Below are 19,151 nucleotides of genomic sequence, written 5' to 3'. Positions count from 1 at the left end.
GTTAAGGGTTTTTGAGTCTGAAGAGATGGCACAAATGTGGCTTTAAAACAAATTCTAGCTATAGAGAACTGGAGCTATTAAAAATCACTTCTAAATGTAGTTTATTCAGTCTCATGGATTTAAAATAAATTTAAATTTGAAAACATAAGCATACAAATCCTTTACCCTATCTACTTTATATATCTTGTCGTTGAAGAATGGTTTGTCTATTGCTAGGGTATAGTTTAATTTAATGGGAATGTGTATTTCTTCAAATTGTAGTTCTTCAAATAGTGGGGTATCAGACATTATGCAGGCCTGCAAACATCTTCATTAGCAGCTGTTGCGAAACCCTTAATATAGCATGATTCCACTTGCTGAAGTAAGACAGGTTTAGTCTAGCATGCACTTCAATCCCAGCACAGTTTGTTTAATGGTGTTTGTCAGTGTATATGTGGAGTTGAGTCAGGATACTTGCAGCTATGTTTATAAGTCAGTGGAATACGTATTTGGAAATAAATGACATGTTTTAGAAATGTAATGTAATGCAATGCAGTTGCTTTGATAATGGCTTTTGCCAACAAAAATATTATTTTGGCAATACATTAAAATGAATGTCACTTTCTACATACTTAGTCGATAAAAGAAGTAGAACATGTCAAGAACTATTTTGTTAATAAACATAGTTACCTGCTTCCTTCATTGTTAGTGAACAGGCAAGGTTCTTGGGTGTAGAGCCTGACTGTTTGCGAAGACAGGCATTTGCAGTTTGCATTGCTTTCATAATATCTTGATATATATATAAATACATAAACATGATGCATCACTTACATTTGTTACACATCTTGTAATGTAAAGCAATACATTATTTATATGCATGTTGTGTTGCGGTCTTTCTTTAATTATGCAGGACTCAGGTCTGTGGTTGAAGAGCTGGAATTGGAGAGGAACCAGCTCCAAGAGCAGATCTTGACACTTGAAGAACGATGTCAGCATCTTGAGGACAGGTTACAGCTTCAAGCAAGAATAGAGTCACTACAGGTAAGCTCGTTCTTCATTGCTTCACATTTGTTCAAATTTGAATTCATGCAGGAGCATTTTAAATATATAATTGTCAATTTTGCAGGTTTTAAATCCATCAAGATTTTAGAAAGGCCAAACAATATGTTGCATAATTGGGATGATTTCAGATAATTTGCATAAAATGTTTGGTATTTACTTTATATAAAATACAGTTTAATAATGAATAGGTAAAAAAAAAAAAAAGAAAAAAGACGACAAGGAATGACCTTGAGGATGCAATGTTGCAGTGTGATACGTGATGGTGCTGTTCATTTCTACCACTGTAATCCTTTTGTAAGATCTGAATAGGGAAAACAGCTGAACAAAATGTTTTTGTTTTTTTTTTTGTATGCAAATTAGGATCTTGTAACAAAGCCTTTTAACACAGGTGGCGTTTGATGTAGATGAAGAGGGGCAGCCATTGAGGGTTACCCAGGTGTGTGTTACCCCTGTGTGCTAGCAAACGCACCCTCTAGAGGTGATAGCTGAGTTTTGCCATGTTTGTCACACACATTGTCTGGTTTAGTTTTCACGTACATGTGGGTGTATCGCTCACTGCTGGCAGTGAATTATATGTTTACACCGTGGAAGGGATCTTAATCTAAGAACAATTCTTTGTAAAACCCACTTCAATGAGGTAAAAGGAGCTTACAACCTATGTGTCAATTCACCAGTGTGGTTAAATTTAAAACAAAAAAAAAGCAATTGAATGAAACAAAAAACAATACATTAAATAAAAATGATAGAAGGTTCCTTTTATGCCATGTGGGTATGTTTTGATGAACTAGATTTTGCAAATAGAAATTGACACTTGGACTTAGGATAGTCTGAACGAGGAAGTACAACTAACTAAATTGTAGATAACTTTTTGTTTCATTTGGGATAATTATCAAACAACTGGGATAAGAGTGTGTGCGTGTGTGTGTGTGTTTGCAGTTATTAGTGGCCCAAGGTCTGTTAATTAATAAATTGAGCTTCTATCAGCGTGGTGGTGTTTTTTTCTGTGTTTGTTTTTTGAATACAGAATGAAAATGAACGTCTACAGGGCCAGCTAACTAATCTGCGCAGTCAGCATAGCAGAGACACTGAGAAACATCAGGTTCTTATCTCCAGTATGAATGAACAGCTAAAAGGGTAAGGAATTAAACCAAAGTAATAAACAAGGTTTATTTAGCAAATAAAAAATGTGTGGATTATTTTGGGGGGGAAAGAAGGTAGTATTTTCAAATTCTCTTATTTTTTTTTGTACGAATAGAAAAAGTATTTTATTTATTTATTTATATTTGTAATAGATCTATCTGGTTTACACAACATTTTTTTTCTTTTTTTTCTATAATTTAGATTTAGTGACAGGGAAGAAATTCTTGAATCTTCACTGATTGAGAAGGAGCAGACACTAGTGGAAACCTCTGAAAAGCTGGAACAAATCGAAAACCTCAGAGGCTCTTTGAAGGAGAAGGAGGTGCAAAACAAAGAACTCAGTGACAAGCTTCTGCAAGCTGAGCAAAATGTAAGGATGTAAAATGCAACCACAGGCAAATGTATTTATTTATTGGGGGGCAGGGGTGTATGACTTGTTTTAAATAAAATATACTTGTTTTTTTTTTAAGATTTATTTTGAAAATGCAGCTTAACATTATCTGTATCCTAAAGAAAGGATACAGATAATGTTTCTGTATCCTTTAACTGTTGCTCCAACCATAATACTTTCTAAAAGTATTATGGTTGGAGCAACAGTTTGTTTTGAAGTTTATTCATTTGGGTTTTTACTATCAGGTGGCTGAAGTTACAGGGAAGTGTTGTACTTATGAAAAACAGTGTTCTGAACTGAAGACTTCTGTTGTAGACCTTACACACAGACTGAACACTGCCAGGGAAAAGGTAACATTTTACAAATACTATAGTGTTTTTTTTTATTTTTATTATTGTTTCTGATGCGAGTTTGACAAACATATAAGTGTATGTATTTGTGATTTTAGCATTGGTATTTCAATATCATAAATGTTATGCAATAGTTTGTTAATGTCTGAATTGTTATTATTGCCTCAGGTGGACCAGCTTTGAACTGACCCAACATAAAAATAAAAGCTTTCAAAACTGATGCATCGTGTCAAATTGTATAACATTCTGACGGGACCTTGCATATTTTGATATGTGTTCTTTTTTTTTTCCTTTTGAAACCTGTAGACGCAAAAGCAAGATGTTGCCATTGAAATGCTTCAGCGTGACCTGGATCAGACTAATGATGAACTTGACAAATTAAATTCCACCCATTTGGAAGAACGTGCTCAGCTGATTCATGACCTTCAAAGCTGTGAGAGAGAGATTGATAGTCTTAAAGATGTTCTCTTGGAGAGAGAAAAAGAAATCACTGCCCTTTCCAACAGCATGACTGAGTACCTTGATCAGGTTTTGCAGCTGAAACAACAAATTAAATACAAAGAGGAGGAGATGGGTGGAATGGAGACTGCTTTGGCGAAGGCAGAGAGACAGGCTCAAATAATAAGAGAGTCACAGTCTTCAGATGAGCAGACCATGAACACCAAGCTTGCCTCTCTTGTGGAGCAACTGAAAGAGATGGAGATGGAACTGAGCAACACCAGAGAGGAAAATAAAGCTAAATGCAGTGAGGTTGAAGAACTTGTAAAACAAGTTCATGCTGGTAATGAAATTAGTCAGAACCTTCGAACCGATATTCAAAAGCTGAATGTTACTCATCGCACTCATCTTGCAGAATGTGAGACTCAGTTATCTTCTCTGAAAGAGCAGGTTACTGCATCATCTCGGAGATTGCAGGAGGTACATACCAAAAGCCTTGGGGAGAAAAATAAGTTGGCTGCTCAGCTTGAAGAAATGAATACTGCTTACAAGAATCTCAAAAACCTGCTTCAGGAAAAAGAGAATAAAGAGCAGAGTTTTGAAACTGAACTGAAATCTTTTAAGGATGAATGCAACAAGCTGCTTGCTGAGGTAGCAAGAAAAGATGAAGAGCTTCTCATATTGTCCAAACAACTTGCAGAACAAGTGGAACACCAAGAAACGGTTAAAAGGGGAGTGCATGAAAAACTGGAGATTATATCCTGTCTGGAGGAAAAACTTAAGGCCACTCAGCAGGAGGCAGAAGAAACTAAATTGAAATTAAGTCAGAAGTTGCAGATCAAAGAGACAGAATGTATACAACTCAAGGAACAGCTTGAGGTCAAATCTGAATCTGTTTTGAAACTAGAAACAGAAGTCAAGACTCTCGAGAATAAAAATGACCAACTCCAGACCACTGTTGAGAAAAAGGACAATGAAATTCTGGTTCAAACAAAACTTGCTGCTGATTTAAATGAAAAGGCTGCTAATGTTCAGTGGGTAAATCAGAATCTGCAGTGTCAAGTGAACCAGCTTACTGATGAGAGTGAAAAGCTAAAGAGAGAGTTAACTGACCAGGAGAGTTTGCAATCAAAGCAGCAAGATCTTGTTAGTGAGTTGCAGGGTCAGATATCTGCAAATGAGGTCCACATGTCAGAGTATGAAAAGATTGTAGCAGTGATGCAGAAAGAAAAAGAACTACTGACTTCAAAGACTGAGGATCTTGTTAAGCTCTTAGAGCAAAATCAAAATGTGGTTGCTGAAAAATTGTTGGAGAAAACAAGTGAGTGTAATAATCTTGCAAAATTGCTTTCTGAGAACCAAGAATTGATTGCACATTTGCAAGACCAAGTACAGCTTCTAACTTCTCAGATAGACCAATTAAAATGTAACATTGCTGAAAAGGAACAAGCAGTTATTGACAGAGTTACTACATGTGAAAATCTACAAAGCCAGCTCGTGCAACTGCAGGAAACTCTGCCTATGCTTCAAGAACAGAATCATGTATTACAATCGGGGCTGGTTGAAAAGGACTTGTTACTACAGGAGAAAGTTACTGAATGTCATTCCTTGCAAAAACAAATAAACAAGCAAAATGAGTTTGTTGTGAATTTACAAAATGAAGTAGATTCTCTAAAAGATGGAGGCAAGAAACTTACCCAGAGTTTGGAAGAAAAAGAAGTAGCCCTTAAAAGTAGAATTTGTGAATATAATGACTTGTTTGATCAGATAAAAAGGAATAATGAAGCAATTGCTGTACTAAGCAGTCAAATTGATGTCTTGAATGAAGAATCTGTGAAACTGAAATCGGAGAATGAGGATCTTAAAACCACTTTGAATAATCGTAATGTTGATTACAGCAAACTTCATGAACAAGCAACTCTGAGCAAAACTGAAGCAGCAGAGTTGCAGAGTCAGGTCCGAACATTAAACGCAGAAATTCAGGACACAAAAGCAGATACATTAGGAAAGTTAAATGAAATTGCTATGTTCCAATCAGAGTTATCCAAAAAAGAGGACTCTATAATGTTGTTAAACAAACAGTTGGACAACATAAATACTTACGCAGAGAGCTTAAATATACGTTTACAAGAGAAGACAGAATCTTTGAATCAGCAAGACCTATTGATAAAGCAGTTGCAGACAAAGTATGTGGAAGAGGAAGGTCAGCTGTCTGAGAATATGGCAGTAATTGCTCAGCTACAGACACAAGGTCAGGATATGCAGAAAACACTGCAGCAAAAAGAAAAGACCCTGAAAATGCAACAAATAGAAATTAAACAGCTTAAGGATAAGGCAGAAGAATCTGAGGTGTTAAAATCTCAACTTAATGAATACCTGGAGATGATCTCTGATCTCCAGAGTCAACTTAAAAGTATGACTGAGAGGTCTGATCAATTACAATGCAGCATGACCGAAAAAGAGGCACTGCTGAAAATAAAAGTTGATGATTATGTTGGCTTAAAGGCCCAGTTTTCTGATCTGGAAGATATTGCATCTCAGCTCAGAGTTCAGTTGGAGCACGTAACCACAGAGTCAGATGCATTGAAAGATACTGTTAAGGAAAAGGAGTCGAATCTGAAACAGATTGAAGAGAGTTCACTGGTTCAAAGGGAGGATTTGATTTCAAAATATCAAGGTAAACTGGCTGAATGCGAGAGTCTTAAAGACCAGCTCTCAACCTTGCAAGAGACAGCTTCAGGGCTAAATAAACACATCACCACTCAGCGCTCTGAAATAAACCAACTGAATGAAACAATTGTGAAAACAGAGACTTGTATTTTGGAGCAAACCAAGGCAATGCAGGAACTGCAAGAACAAGCAGAGGAAGCAAAACTTTTCAAATCTCAGTTAATGGAAAGCACAGAATTAATATCTCAACTACAAAGCCAAGTGCAAAAGCTAACCTCAGAATCTAAAATGTTAGATAAATCAGCTGGGGAAAAACAGATGGCCTTATTTCACCTACAAGAGAGATACGCAGCACAGACTGAGCAGCTACGGGAAATCAGTTCAGCTGTTTCACAGAAAAATGAAGAGATATCTAGTCTTCACAGATTGGTAAGTGAAAAGGGTGACATTATAAAGGCTGCAGAAAACACTTCAAGCACACTTAAAAATGAAATGGAACAGCTCAAAGTTGAACTTGAGAAGAACAAGATTTCATATGCTGATGTTCTGCAGCAAAAGGATAATGCTTTGGCTGCTGAGATAGAGGTACTAAAAGCAGAAAACCGTGAAGCTGTGAAACAGTTGAACATAGCAAACCAGGCTGTGGAACAAAGAGAACTTGTTGTACAGTCCCTAAATAGCAAATATGCTGAACAATTACAAAACATAGAAAACCTAAATTCAGAAATTCTGTCTTTGAATGAAAAGAATTCAAACATGAATAAAGAAATGGAGTTAATGACTCAAAACCTACAACAGCAGCTGGATTCAGCAGTCAGCGAAAAATTGGTTCTGAAACAGAACATTGACAGAACCATTGCCAAGAAAGAGGAACTTATCAAGAACTACAGCGACCAACTGCAGAAAAAGAAAGATGAATTGCAGACATGTGAGCAACTGGCGGCTAATTTGAACGAAGCAGTGGAACGATTGAAGAATGAGAAGGAACAGCTTCAAATGCAGGTTAGTGCCAAAGGTGAAGAAGTCACCAGATTGAAATTAGAAATACAGAAAATAGAACAAACACTAATGGATTCAGAAAAGGAATGGTTGGCTGATCTTGATAGGGATAATCAGAAAAACAGTCTTCTAACTGAGCAGTTGAGGAGTTTAGCAAATGAGATGAAGTCAAAAGATGTTAAAATCCAAGCACTGCAACAGGACCTAGATAACATGCAGGGAAAGTTTGCTGAAGTATCTTCTGCACTTAAAATGAGCTCTGATGAACTCACAGAAAAGAACATGGTGGTAGCAGACCTGAGTCAACACATTACAGAAAATCAAAATAAACTAGAAGAAATGTGTTTAGTGGTTCAGAAAAAAGATTTGTTAGCGAGACAGATTCTGTCAGAGAGGGAAAAAGAAATTAAAAACCTGCAGACTGAAAAACTGTCCAGTCAACATGATCTTTCAGAATTCTCTCAATCAATGTCTGAAAAACTGTTGGCTTTTGAAGAAGAAAAGTTTACTTTACAAGCAGCAATGAAACAATTAGAGTTAAAACATCTGTCTGAAGTGGAATCTCTGAAACAAGAATTAGACAGAAACACTGAGGTATGGCAACAAAAAGTGTCTGAAATGTCAGAAAAAGACAAATACATTCAGGACGAAAAGAAGCAAGTGTGTTTATTACAGCAACAAGTAATGAATCTACAAGAAGAATTGGATATTTCTACAGATAAACTAAATTCTACAGATAAGGAGGGTGCACAGCATCTTAATGATTTGCTCATAAAAGAAGGCCAGATACAAAGTTTGACACTTCAGGTAAATCAACAGAAAGAATTGCTTACCTCAATTAGCCAGCAACTGAGGGAGAAGGACTTATCTGTCACTCGGGTCATGGAGTCTGCATCTAATGAAATGCTAAAGCACACAGAGGAAAAGAATCGTTTGATTGTGCAACTAGAACACCTTGAAAGAAAACACAGTTGCTCTACCAAGGAACTTGAAAGCCTTTACCAGCAGGTTGAAGAATACAAGAACACATTGTCACATTCTCAAGCCCTTGTCCAATCAAAAGATGTAGAGAAGCAAGGTTTAATTAATGAAAAGGAGCAGCTGAAAGTACATCATGACACACTTGCCAAAGAGAAGGACATAATGAAGAGGAAACTTCAAGCTGCTCTGTTGGTAAGAAAGGAGCTGATGAAGAAGATGGAGGAGCTTGAGAAGAAAAGTCAAGTTGATTTGAATAAAGATAAAGAAACAGCAGATCTGCAAAACATAGTACAAGAGTTAACCTCACAAGTAACTCAGGCTCAGACAAGAGTCAAAGAACAGGAATCTCATATAGAACTTCTAAAACAACAAATTCTACAGAAAGAGGCTGAAATTAATGAATTTGCTCGGAGCTTTTCCACCAAAGAAACCCTTGTAGGACAGTTGGAAGATAACATACGGCACCTGCAAACAACAATACTTGAGGGAGAGTCCAGTCTTGCTGATGCACTGAAGGCGTTTATGGAAAAGGATGCCGTTATTGAGGCTCTCCAGTGCAGTTCAAAAGAAAATGAGAAATCCTTTGATAATGAACGTTGTGAGCTTAAACAAGAGAAAGAGCTTTTACAAAAGAAACTGCATGCAGCCCTTTTAGCCAGAAGAGAAGCTATAAAGAAGGCTCAAGAAAAAGAGAGAAACCTAAGAGCGGAATCCACACAACAAAAGGAAGAATTTGACAAGCTTTTGATAGAATGTTCTCAACAGGCTGAAGAACTGAAAACTACCAAGGAGCAACCAACCACTATTCAGCAAGACTACTGTGGCAAATTAAAAGAATTTGAAAATAACCGGGAGGTCATAGATGCACTGCAGAGTCAGCTGAATTCCATTAATGCTCCTCTTGAAGAAAAAGAGAAATCCCTGCAGGAGGTAAAGATGCAAGTGGAAGAGCTAGAAAGCAAAATGTGTAGTGTCTTACATGACCATGATCGGGTCAATACCCTTAAAACCAAAATGTCAGATATGACTTCTGAGTTAGAAAATAAAGCCAATTTCCAAAAGAAACTTGAAGATGATTCAAAAGAGCTTTCTCTTGAGATTGAACAAGTAAGATCAGAACTTGAAAGGGCGAACATAAAGATCACTGAGAAGACTGAAGAACTATTAATTCTGCAACAGACTGTTAACATTGCACAACAACAACACCAGCAGGAAAAGCAGGTGCTAATAGATGAGTGCACTGAATTGCAGAACCAGTTGAGAAAAACCCAGAGTGACGTTGAATATTTAACAATGTCCCTTGAGGACATTAAAAAAGAAAAAGACTCCCAGTCTGAAGCATTTAACAATAGCAATAAGGTGCTTCTGGAGGCGAACAACGAGTTGAAGGAAGAACTTGAAAAAGTACATTCCTTGATTGCTGAAAAGTCTGATGACTGCAAGGCCATGAAAAATACTCTTGCTGAAATGCAGCACCAGTTCGAACTGGAGAAAGTGGGTATAAAAGCTGAATCTGAACAAATAGAGAGCTGCTGGAAGCATTCCCAAGCTAAAGCCGAAAGCTACAAGTTACACCTGGAAAAAATAGAGAAAGAAAAGGAAGATCTCTTTTGTTCATTGGAAAAGTCCAGAGGAGAAAGTGTGACTCTGCAAGAACAACTGGATGAATCAAACCGACTAAAGGAAGAATTAGCTGAAAAAGTATACTTGTTACAGTCTTCTGCAGCCCAGCATGAAGAAAAGATATTTCTCTTGCAGTCACAAACTGAAAAGCTGCAGGTAATACTTGAAGAAAAAGAAAATGCTATTGTGTCTCTCAAATCAAGTATTTCTGAAAAAGAAGAGCTTCTAGCAGCACTGGAGTTGCAAATGCAGAAGGAGCTTCACCGTCATGAAGTGGAGAGGGGAAGGGTGAAGACAGAAATGCATGAACTACATCGAAAGGCAGCAGACATGTCTCATGTAAGCAAAGAGCAGTCTGATGTAAGCAAATCTAATGAACAGAAAGCTAGAAAGCTCCAAGCAGCTTTAATATCCCGTAAAGAAGCCTTAAAAGAGAACAAATCTCTCAAGGACAAAATTCAGACATTATATTCTGAAAAGGAAGAATTAATCAGTATGTCTTCTAGTCTTGAAAAATCTTTGGCTGATATGAAAAACCAGCAGGAGGACTTGAAAGTTTCTATAGCCGCCCTAAGTGAGGAAAAAGAAATCCTTATTTCAGAAATAGACAAAATTCTAAGTGATAACCATAGCCTCAGTGCTGCATGTGAAAGTCTTAAACATACAATTGAAAATATAACGCAACAGAAGCAAGCATTCTCGTGCCAGTTAGAATCGTTGAAAGATTCCGAAACTGAAGAGTTGTCAGAATGGAAGTCCAAGCACAAAGAGTTGAAGCAAGAATATGAATCTCTTCTACAAGCCTATGAAAACATCAGCAGTGAAATGGGTAAGATGAGGCAGTTGGTTGAGACAACCAGAAAAGAGAAACAGGAGGTACTTTCAAAGAGATGCAAACTTGAAACAGAGAAAGAAGTGTTAGAGAAGCAATTAAATGAAGCTGAAGAGGAACAAGAGAAACAAAAAGAAAAAATGAGAACATTTGCAAAACTAAAACAACAAAAGATCCAAGAACTAGAGGAAGAGAATGAAATTAAGAATGATCGGTTGGAAATGGCTGAAAAGCAACAGGGAGCTGTAGAAGAACTGGCTCTAAAGAAAACAGAGCTAGAAGAGGAGAATAAAGCATTACAAGAAACATGTGAGGAACTCAGAAAAAAACTAAATGAGATTCAGAGTGAAAAATCCAATCTGCTTAGTGATATTGAAGCAACTAGATCCTCTTTAGAAAAGCTTCAAGTTGAAACTAAAGCTCATCAATCTGACCTACAAATCAAAATAAATGAGGCTCTCAGTTTAAAGGATTTGTTGGCTGCAGAACTTGAATCTCAGAAAGCAGACATTGTGGCCAAAGTTGAAGCTATTAAAACACTGCAGCAAGAAAAATTCTCACTGTCTGAACAAGTGACTGAATTAGAAAGGCAACACAAAGTAGAACTGAATAAGAGGGAGAACACTGTAGCAAAACTTGACAGTGAAATGAATAGTAATCTGCAAGAGACCATAAGTCTCAATGAGAAGGTGAGGATTTTGGAGGATGACAAATCCCTTCTTCAGGAAGAACTTGAAAATGTGCAGGAGATTTCAGAAAAAGTAAAAAATGAGAATGAGTATTTAGAGACTCTGCTGCTTAAGAGCGCTGAAAGGATCGACCTGCTGACTGACACGGTCAGCACGCTGCGTATACAAAATAATTTATTATCTACTCAGTTGAGCGAGATCAAGGAAGAAAAACATGGCCTGATCAGGCAGAAGGAAGGGCAGCAGGTTAAACTGGTGAAGGATTTTGAGGAGAAACTGAGGGCTGCTCAAAGAGGGAATGAGGGATCTAAAAGTGTGACCAAGGAATTGCAGGAACTGTTAAGGGAAAAACATCAGGAAATCAACCAGATGCAAAAGGATTGCATTCAATATCAGGAGTTGATATTGGACTTGGAAAGATCTGTTAAATTGTCTCAGTCAGAGCGTGATGCAATAGAAAAGGAACTGAAGAATGTGAATGAAAAGGTTCCCAAGTTCGTTGACAAAATAGGTAATCTCTACAAAGAGATAACCTCATATAAAGATCTACTGAGGGAGGCTAGAAAACAGTTGGAAAGAGTTCAGTCTGAAAATGCTCGGTTAAAAGAAGAACTTGAACAAAAGGAGGCGCAAGCAGAACTTCAAAAGATGGACAGAAAGAAAGAGTTGGAACAGCTCAATGAACAACAAAAAGTTCTCTATAAAAATGAGCTGATGAAGATTGAAGAAAGAATAAATGTACTTCAGAGGGAGAAAGAGAGAAATAGAGAGGAGGTCCTTCAGTTAAAGATTGAAATTGAGTCTAGGGACTTGCTTACTAAGAAACTTGAGAAAGAGGCTAATACAAACTTGGCGAAGTTGGCAGCCTTTTCTCATACCATATCATCCCTTCAAAATAACAGAGACAGTGTTGCAGATGAGACAAATCAATGGGAATTAAGATTTCAAGAGGTAATTGAAGACAAGGAAAAACAACTTCTAGATCAAAAACTTGCATTACTTCAGCTTACAGAGGAAATGAAAATAAAGGATATGCAGATTCATGAGTTTCAGCACAAGTCCTCAAATCTGGAAGTGGCGTTTGATGAAACGGATTCCAGGTATAAAGCTCCATATATAGATTTTCAGAATGAAAAGGCACTATTGATTGCAACCAGCAGAGAACTTTCCCAGAATTTTGAAATGTTAAAAGAAAGATTTGAAGAACAGAAAGATCATGTTCAAAAACTAGAAGAGGATAAAAAGGCACTTCAACACCAACTATCTGATAGTGGAGATTGTGCTGTCCACATGAAAGCAGAGCTGCTGACACTGGAGAAAAGGTTTACTGACACAGACTCTGAACTCCAGCTTAGCCAGTCATTCAGTGATACATTACAAGTTGATCTTGAGAAACAGGAAGCTACAGCCAAGCAGCTCAAGTCACTCCTTATCAACAAAGATACTGAGATTTCCATGCTGCTTTCATCTAAATGTGGAGAAATGTCTGGCTATATAGCAGAGATACAGAATCAGAACAGAATTCAGATTGCTAGTTATGAGGAGCATGTAAATGCTCTTTATGATGAAAAGGAAAAGACAAACAAGGCATTCAGAGGGCTGGAAAACAGAATTAAAAACCTTCAAGTGAAATATGAGAAGTCAGTTCAGGAGAAAGAACAAATGGCTGCAAAAATGGGAAACTTAAAAAATGCATTGACCTCTTCACAAAGTGAAAGAGATGGTTTACTATCTGAATACAAGGTTCTAGAGGAACGGTACCGAAGTGTTGCAAATGAGAAAGCCATTTTAATTCAAGAGGAAGCAACTGAAAGCAAAACACTGAAGCGGGAAATTAAGACTCTCCTTTATCAAATGGATGATCTCAATTCTGAAAATGCCATGCTTAAAGCACAACTAATACGATATAGAGAGGACCTTAACCAAGTCTTATCTCTAAAGGACAACCAGCTAAAACAACTTCTGAAAAAACAACTGGATTCAATTAAAAACCTTGACGATGGAAAGGCTGTTGTTGAGAAACAGTATCAGGATGCCTTACGTGACCTTGAGCAAAAGATCGAGACGATAAAGTCTTTAGAATCTGAGAACGAAAAATTAGTAATTAAAGTTCACGAACTTGAAGCCGTTATAACAACAATGACCAAGGAGAAATTAGAAATGAATGAGTCTAAGGTGATTGCTGATCTGCAGGAAACAATTGTAGCCAAGACCACAGAATGTAATGAGTTAAAACAAAACCTGGATGCACAAAAAGCCACCACTAAAGAACTTAAAATAAAACTAAAAAAAATTGAAAAGGACACGGACAAGATATTGTCAGACGCAGAAGTAAAGTATAACAAAGAACTTGCAGCTTTTGAACGGGATGTTGACCTCATGAGAAATGTATCGGAGACAGCAGAAGACAGAGTTGTAGAAATTTCAAGAGACCTGATGCAGGCAGAACAGACCATTTCTGAAGCCAAAACCCTAAACAAGGAGCTGAAATCTCAAAATGAGTCTTTTGGAAAAGCAATGGCTGCTTTGCAGAATGATAGAGACAAACTCATTGAAGACTTTAAGCACTTGCAAATGAAGTATGATGGTGAACTGAAAACTGCATCAGACAAAGTCAACAAACTTGAATTTCAGCTCAATGATGTTACATCTGAATTGAACGCTTTGGTAAAAGAAAGAGTGGTTTTGATACGGACACTCTCTGCCTTTGAAAGTGATAATACTTATAATCAGCTGATGGTTCAAATAGAAGATCTGCGCAAGGCAGTGGCGGATGGAGATATTGAAATTAAGAGATTTTCCTCTGAAAAGGAGACTTACACCCGACAGATGACTGCTTTTTCCAAATCAATGGCCAGTCTTCAGGATGACAGAGACAGGCTGTTGCAAGAACTGGGTGGATCAAAAAGAGTATATGAGTCCAGACAGAGGGCAGCTTCTGCAGCTTCATCTGTGAACCATACCACTGATCTGAATATCCTTAGGAATAACTGTGCTGCACTCCAGGCAGAAAATAGCAGGCTGGTAAGTGTGTTGACAGCAACTACAAAACTCAAGTTTGTAATTATTATTATTATTATTATTGTACATGGTGAATGATAATTGTACTATAAACTTCAGTATTTTACAGTATAAGACGCAGTGGTGGCGCGAGACCCATGTATAATTAAATTAGGTGGTGGTGCGAATCCCGTGTATAATCCTGAACTCAGTTTTTTAAAACAAACTCCCGCCCATGTACATGAACGCAACAAAACACTGTCAATACCAAAAACAAACAGTGGCCTGCGGATCTGTCAAAAACCTGTTTCTTTTTCAGTTAGAAGAGATCACTAGCCTGAGGTCTGAACGCATGGAGTTGCCACAGATTAAAAGTAAAGATGCTGAACTTGAAAAGGCCCTGCAGCAAACTGATGCCTTCAGACTGCAAACCGAGCAAGACATTGGGGCATACCAGACAGAGCTTGCAGAGCTAAGGTTAGTTACCAGTGACACTAATTCAGCTTCATTTTCAAATAGTCCTACCTAGTCCACATAGAGTGTCTATAGAGACATGTTTTTCTGGTTTTGTAGCTAAACTACAGAGTGCTACATGTTAATATGCACATGCTTTCCCTAAACCCTCTGGGGATTTTAATGCAGCCTAACATTTAGGCACCTTGAAATATAATTTCTTTGATTTTGATAAGACTTCAGTGCAATTGGAATTAGATGTGTGACTTGTAATAATGTCTGCTTAATGTTACGTAAATTTGTTCCATCATAAAATGAATCTTAACTACTGAGATTATTTCAGAAAGGCTGCATGGCACATCATATGGATTTTATGTCTCGAGTCTCATTGCCTGGGAGCAAGACATTGTCTAACTTTCAGTTCTTGTGGCAATACATATGACCTGAACTTGATTATTAAATAAAAGTAACAGCACACCATGAATGCTGTTAGAGTAAGCACATTTTAAAAAATGTCTTTATTGCTACAAAAAATTATGGGAGAGTTTATGAGTAGCTCCTTCACAATCAGTTGATCAATATTCCTGGGAAAGATCAAATTGCATCAATACATTTAATGCAATGTGAGTCTTATTTCCATCCCTGCTGTTTTTATATATGTTGTATTTCTCAAAACTGAATTGCAATGAATCACTTGTTCTTGCCAACTGTAGGCAGCTGATTTTGATGATATACAGATGAATGTTGCTTGAAGCTGGCTTATATGGTGGGTGCCTTTACTATACCACAAAGGTTTTGGTTAAGTAGCACATTATTATTAAAGCACAGTTTTGGGAACCAATAGTTTTAAAAGGTAATTTGAATTTAATCTTGAAGACGAAAGTATTTATTTTTTAGTTTTTTAGCTGTCTTCTTTTACTTATTTAAATCGATGTCACTTTGTACTGTCTAATTATGTGCAAAAGCAATTGTTATTTTTACTGACTTGACCTTTACTTATATTAGGACTGGTCACAGTCCACCACTAATCCTTTTATTCCAGTTTGTAAACATGCTAATTAAATGAGTTCTCATTAACCTTTTAAGTGTTATGTTGTATGAGATGAATACTTGTGTACAAAAATGTATCACTATTTCTTTCAAGGCTCTTTTTCAGAATTTGGAATAATTGAACTGCTTCATTCTATAACTGTGTGCTGAGCACATTGCCATTGCTATGCTTAGCATGAGTCATTTTAAGGTGCTGGCATTTGTGGTATTAAGTATTGGCAGTTTATCCATTAGTGCAGCCAGTGACCTATATGGTACAGTTTCTAGGAAGCACAGCACAATCCCCATAAACAATTAGTTGCAATGTCAATTGTTGTTGTCTTTTAGAACTGAGAAGAACCTGCTTCTCACAGAATCACGGTCCCTAAAGGAACAGTACTTGATAATGGTTGCAGACAAAGACAGAGAGATTTCTGAACTGCAGAAACTCTACCCTGAAGAATCCAGGAAATCCAGTGGTATTTATCCCATCCAGGTAAAGGAAATACTTTAACAGTGGTTTTAAGCTACTGTTTTGTAACTTGGTTAAAACCTCTAATTATAGTCTTTCAAAATTGAAAATAAAATGTTACATGTGTTATTTCTAAGCATGAAAATCATTTGATGATCTTGCATTGATTTTTTTATTTTTCTTTTTGCAGACAGAATGTGTTACTTTGGTGGCAAATGAGGATTCCTCAGATCAGGTAAAACTTCTATTAACAGAACGCATCCAGCTTCAGAGTGACTTGCAGCGATGCCTACAAGAGGTTCACCAGAGAGACCTGCGCTTTCAGCAGCTCAACAGCAAGGTATGAAAGGGATTTAAAATCATTGTTGGTCCTCATTGTTGTATTGCAGATTATAGCATCCAGTTATTCATGTTTTCAGAGCAATATGTATTGCATTTATAGCACTACTTCAGCCGAACAGATGTCTTCTTAACTGTCCTCACATTATTTTTAACTCTCCAGATGATGCAGACCATAGAAGAGAAAACTAACCTGACAACCCAGCTGAAAGCTGTTGCTCAGACTCTACGTGATACTCAGTTGCATCACAATGAGCTGCAGAACCGATGCTACTGGCTGGAGAGGCAACTACAGACACGGCCTATACAGGCTTCCTTCCAGGGCCACGTACAAGTGAGTGAAACATGTGCATTAAATATTTCCAGACTATTTACCATTTACAAAGTTCCATTATTTTTTGCAACAGACCAATCACAATCTATTTTTTGCCATTTGATTGTCTCTCTCGAATCATGTTGATCTCATGATCTACACCTCCTACTATGCACTGGACTTGCCTGACCCAAGCACCACGTTACCGGATCCTCAGCTAATACACTATTGCACCACTGTCATTGTAGATGTAACTTGTTGTAGTCTTAACTTGTTGCATCCTAGTTCATATTGTATTCTAGTAGTATAATTGCACTTACTGTAAACTATACTGTATTTAAATATGAATCTTGCATTGTAAGATAAAGGCATCTGCTAAAATAATAATAATAATAATAATAATAATAATAATAATAATAATAATAATAACCATTTCTTTCTGTCCAGGGAGAAGCGGCTGCAGAGGTTCCTCCAGGAGCACCACAAGAAAGAGCCAGTGCTGTAGTAGATATAGAAAGCTTGGAAGTTGGTGAGCTGAGGAAAAGGTGAGATGTGTGCCTGTTTCATTTAAAGGAGGGGGGCACTTACAGCAGACCCAAAACTGTTTCATTTAAAGCAGCTGTTCTATAGGCAAAACACTTGCGCACTGTTGCAATTCCAAACTGGTGTGCTGTTCTTTTTGGACAGGCTCACAGATACAGAGCTGCTGTACAATTCCACCCAACAAGAGCTTTCCCAGCTGGCAGAGTCTCTCTCTGAGGAGCAGGCAAGACGAGAAGCAGCAGAGGAGGCTTTAGGGCTGGCTGAAGAGAGAGTTCAAAGGCAAGTGTGCAGGATAACAATTGAGCACTAGGCATCGCCAAGTAACATGCCTTCAGATTGATTGATTTTTTTAACCTGGATGAGATCCTCCTGAGATCAGTTATTTCTGTGAGTCTTCTGAAGGGTAGAAGTGGCACACAACACTGTTAAAAAAAAAAAAAAAGTAAATAAACAAGCAATAGTTTGCTTTATACATGTAAAATGAATAAAAACTGCAGCAATATATTTAACCAGCTAGTCATTATTTCAAAGATGAAAGATCCTGCTTCACTAAGTAAACGTTTCAGAATGTTAATGGTCATTTTGGTAATAAAACAACTTCTGATTTAGTTTTGTTGCATGTTTTTCCTTTTTTAGTTTTGATGCAAGCAGTTCCAGATCTGCTGTGAGAGAGTACAGTATTCAACTGGAATCAGATGACGAGCGTGAGGCACTAATTATAGACCCCACTGAACATGTAGTAGTACGCAAGGTGAGCAAAATACGCATACCTTTTTTTATTCTGTTCATTGAAGCTTACTTACAGTAAATGCATTTATAAGCTATTTAGAAGGTGCGTAACTTTAGGAATTTATGACAATGCAGGAGATTCAAATCGAGGGCTCTTCAATTGTTGGCAAATGAGCTTTTCACCTTTTTGAGCAATATGTTTTTGGGTAATTCTTGCTATCAAACACTATACAATGAATGCCAAAGAACTGCAGTGGGCTTAAACGAGGTGTGTGTTTCTCTGCTGCATTGACTAATGTGTCTTTAATTTGATTTTGTTTTGTCACCCAGATGAAAGGAGGAGCACTTTCTGTCAAGAGGTGGCTGCGTGGACGTAGTCTGTATTGCTCCAAGCTGCTTACGTCCAGAGCAAAATCCCGCTACCTTTTCCTCACTTACCTGTTGGCATTACATGTTGCTGTCTTCATGTGCCTGACCGGAGTTCTGTAAACACTAACCAGCAAAAACACTGAAATCAAGGCAATTTTATAAGATGGTTGTGCCATAATGTATTTACATGCTGTTTAAGCTATGCACTGATAACTGCGATTTATATTTATTCATAATTTGACAGGGCATCCAAAAAACAGTATATTGTTTAAGGGTTTATGTATATTGGGTTATATCCCTGTGGTCTAGTTTCACAGAGCCTGATTAGCACTAATCTTGCACTACCTAATATTACCTTTAGTCTCAAGATTGGGGCTAATCAAGGTCTGTGAAACCAGCCGCATAAGTTCACTTCATATGTATTTCGAATCAGAATTGTTTACATCATAAATTGCTTTTAAGAGTACATACAGGCTGTAAGCATATTGCAGCTTGTGATATATAATATTTGAATGATCTGTATATATTGTGCGATTGCGGAAAATCAAAGGTAACACTAAGTACTGCTGAGATATTTTCATAGGGGTTTTATTTTTGAAAAAAATAAATGGTAGTTATACTGTTCATGTTGGAAATAATGTTCCTCTGCCTTTTGATTATTGCAAGAGGTTTGAAGTGTGCAATATAGTTTGGCAATGTATTTGCTTTCGTGTAACAAAGATTCATTTTAATAAACTTATTTGAAAACAG

General features: G+C 37.2%; 1 protein-coding gene across 3 annotated transcripts in view; it reads left to right on the top strand.

Annotated features, from left to right (window-relative positions):
* LOC117435185 (golgin subfamily B member 1-like) overlaps window positions 1–19,151 on the top strand; it is a 29,080-nt gene extending 9,929 nt beyond the window's left edge. For 2 of the 3 annotated variants that reach the window (XM_059003203.1, XM_034058209.3), the window contains exons 17-30: window positions 890–1,020; window positions 1,430–1,477; window positions 2,066–2,175; window positions 2,383–2,551; window positions 2,818–2,922; window positions 3,229–14,178; window positions 14,474–14,631; window positions 15,985–16,132; window positions 16,299–16,448; window positions 16,611–16,781; window positions 17,208–17,305; window positions 17,448–17,582; window positions 17,940–18,054; window positions 18,363–19,151. In XM_059003203.1, coding sequence (XP_058859186.1) covers window positions 890–1,020; window positions 1,430–1,477; window positions 2,066–2,175; window positions 2,383–2,551; window positions 2,818–2,922; window positions 3,229–14,178; window positions 14,474–14,631; window positions 15,985–16,132; window positions 16,299–16,448; window positions 16,611–16,781; window positions 17,208–17,305; window positions 17,448–17,582; window positions 17,940–18,054; window positions 18,363–18,521 — 12,647 coding nt within the window. In that variant the 3' untranslated portion in view covers window positions 18,522–19,151. The remainder of the gene's footprint in view (window positions 1–889; window positions 1,021–1,429; window positions 1,478–2,065; window positions 2,176–2,382; window positions 2,552–2,817; window positions 2,923–3,228; window positions 14,179–14,473; window positions 14,632–15,984; window positions 16,133–16,298; window positions 16,449–16,610; window positions 16,782–17,207; window positions 17,306–17,447; window positions 17,583–17,939; window positions 18,055–18,362) is intronic. The other variant, XM_059003204.1, reaches the window with a different exon arrangement.

This window comes from Acipenser ruthenus, chromosome 28 (assembly GCF_902713425.1).
Source record: "Acipenser ruthenus chromosome 28, fAciRut3.2 maternal haplotype, whole genome shotgun sequence".
NCBI classification, from domain to species: Eukaryota; Metazoa; Chordata; class Actinopteri; order Acipenseriformes; family Acipenseridae; genus Acipenser; species Acipenser ruthenus.
The sequence above is the reverse complement of the archived record's forward strand: the minus strand, read 5'-3'. Positions and strand labels throughout refer to the sequence as shown.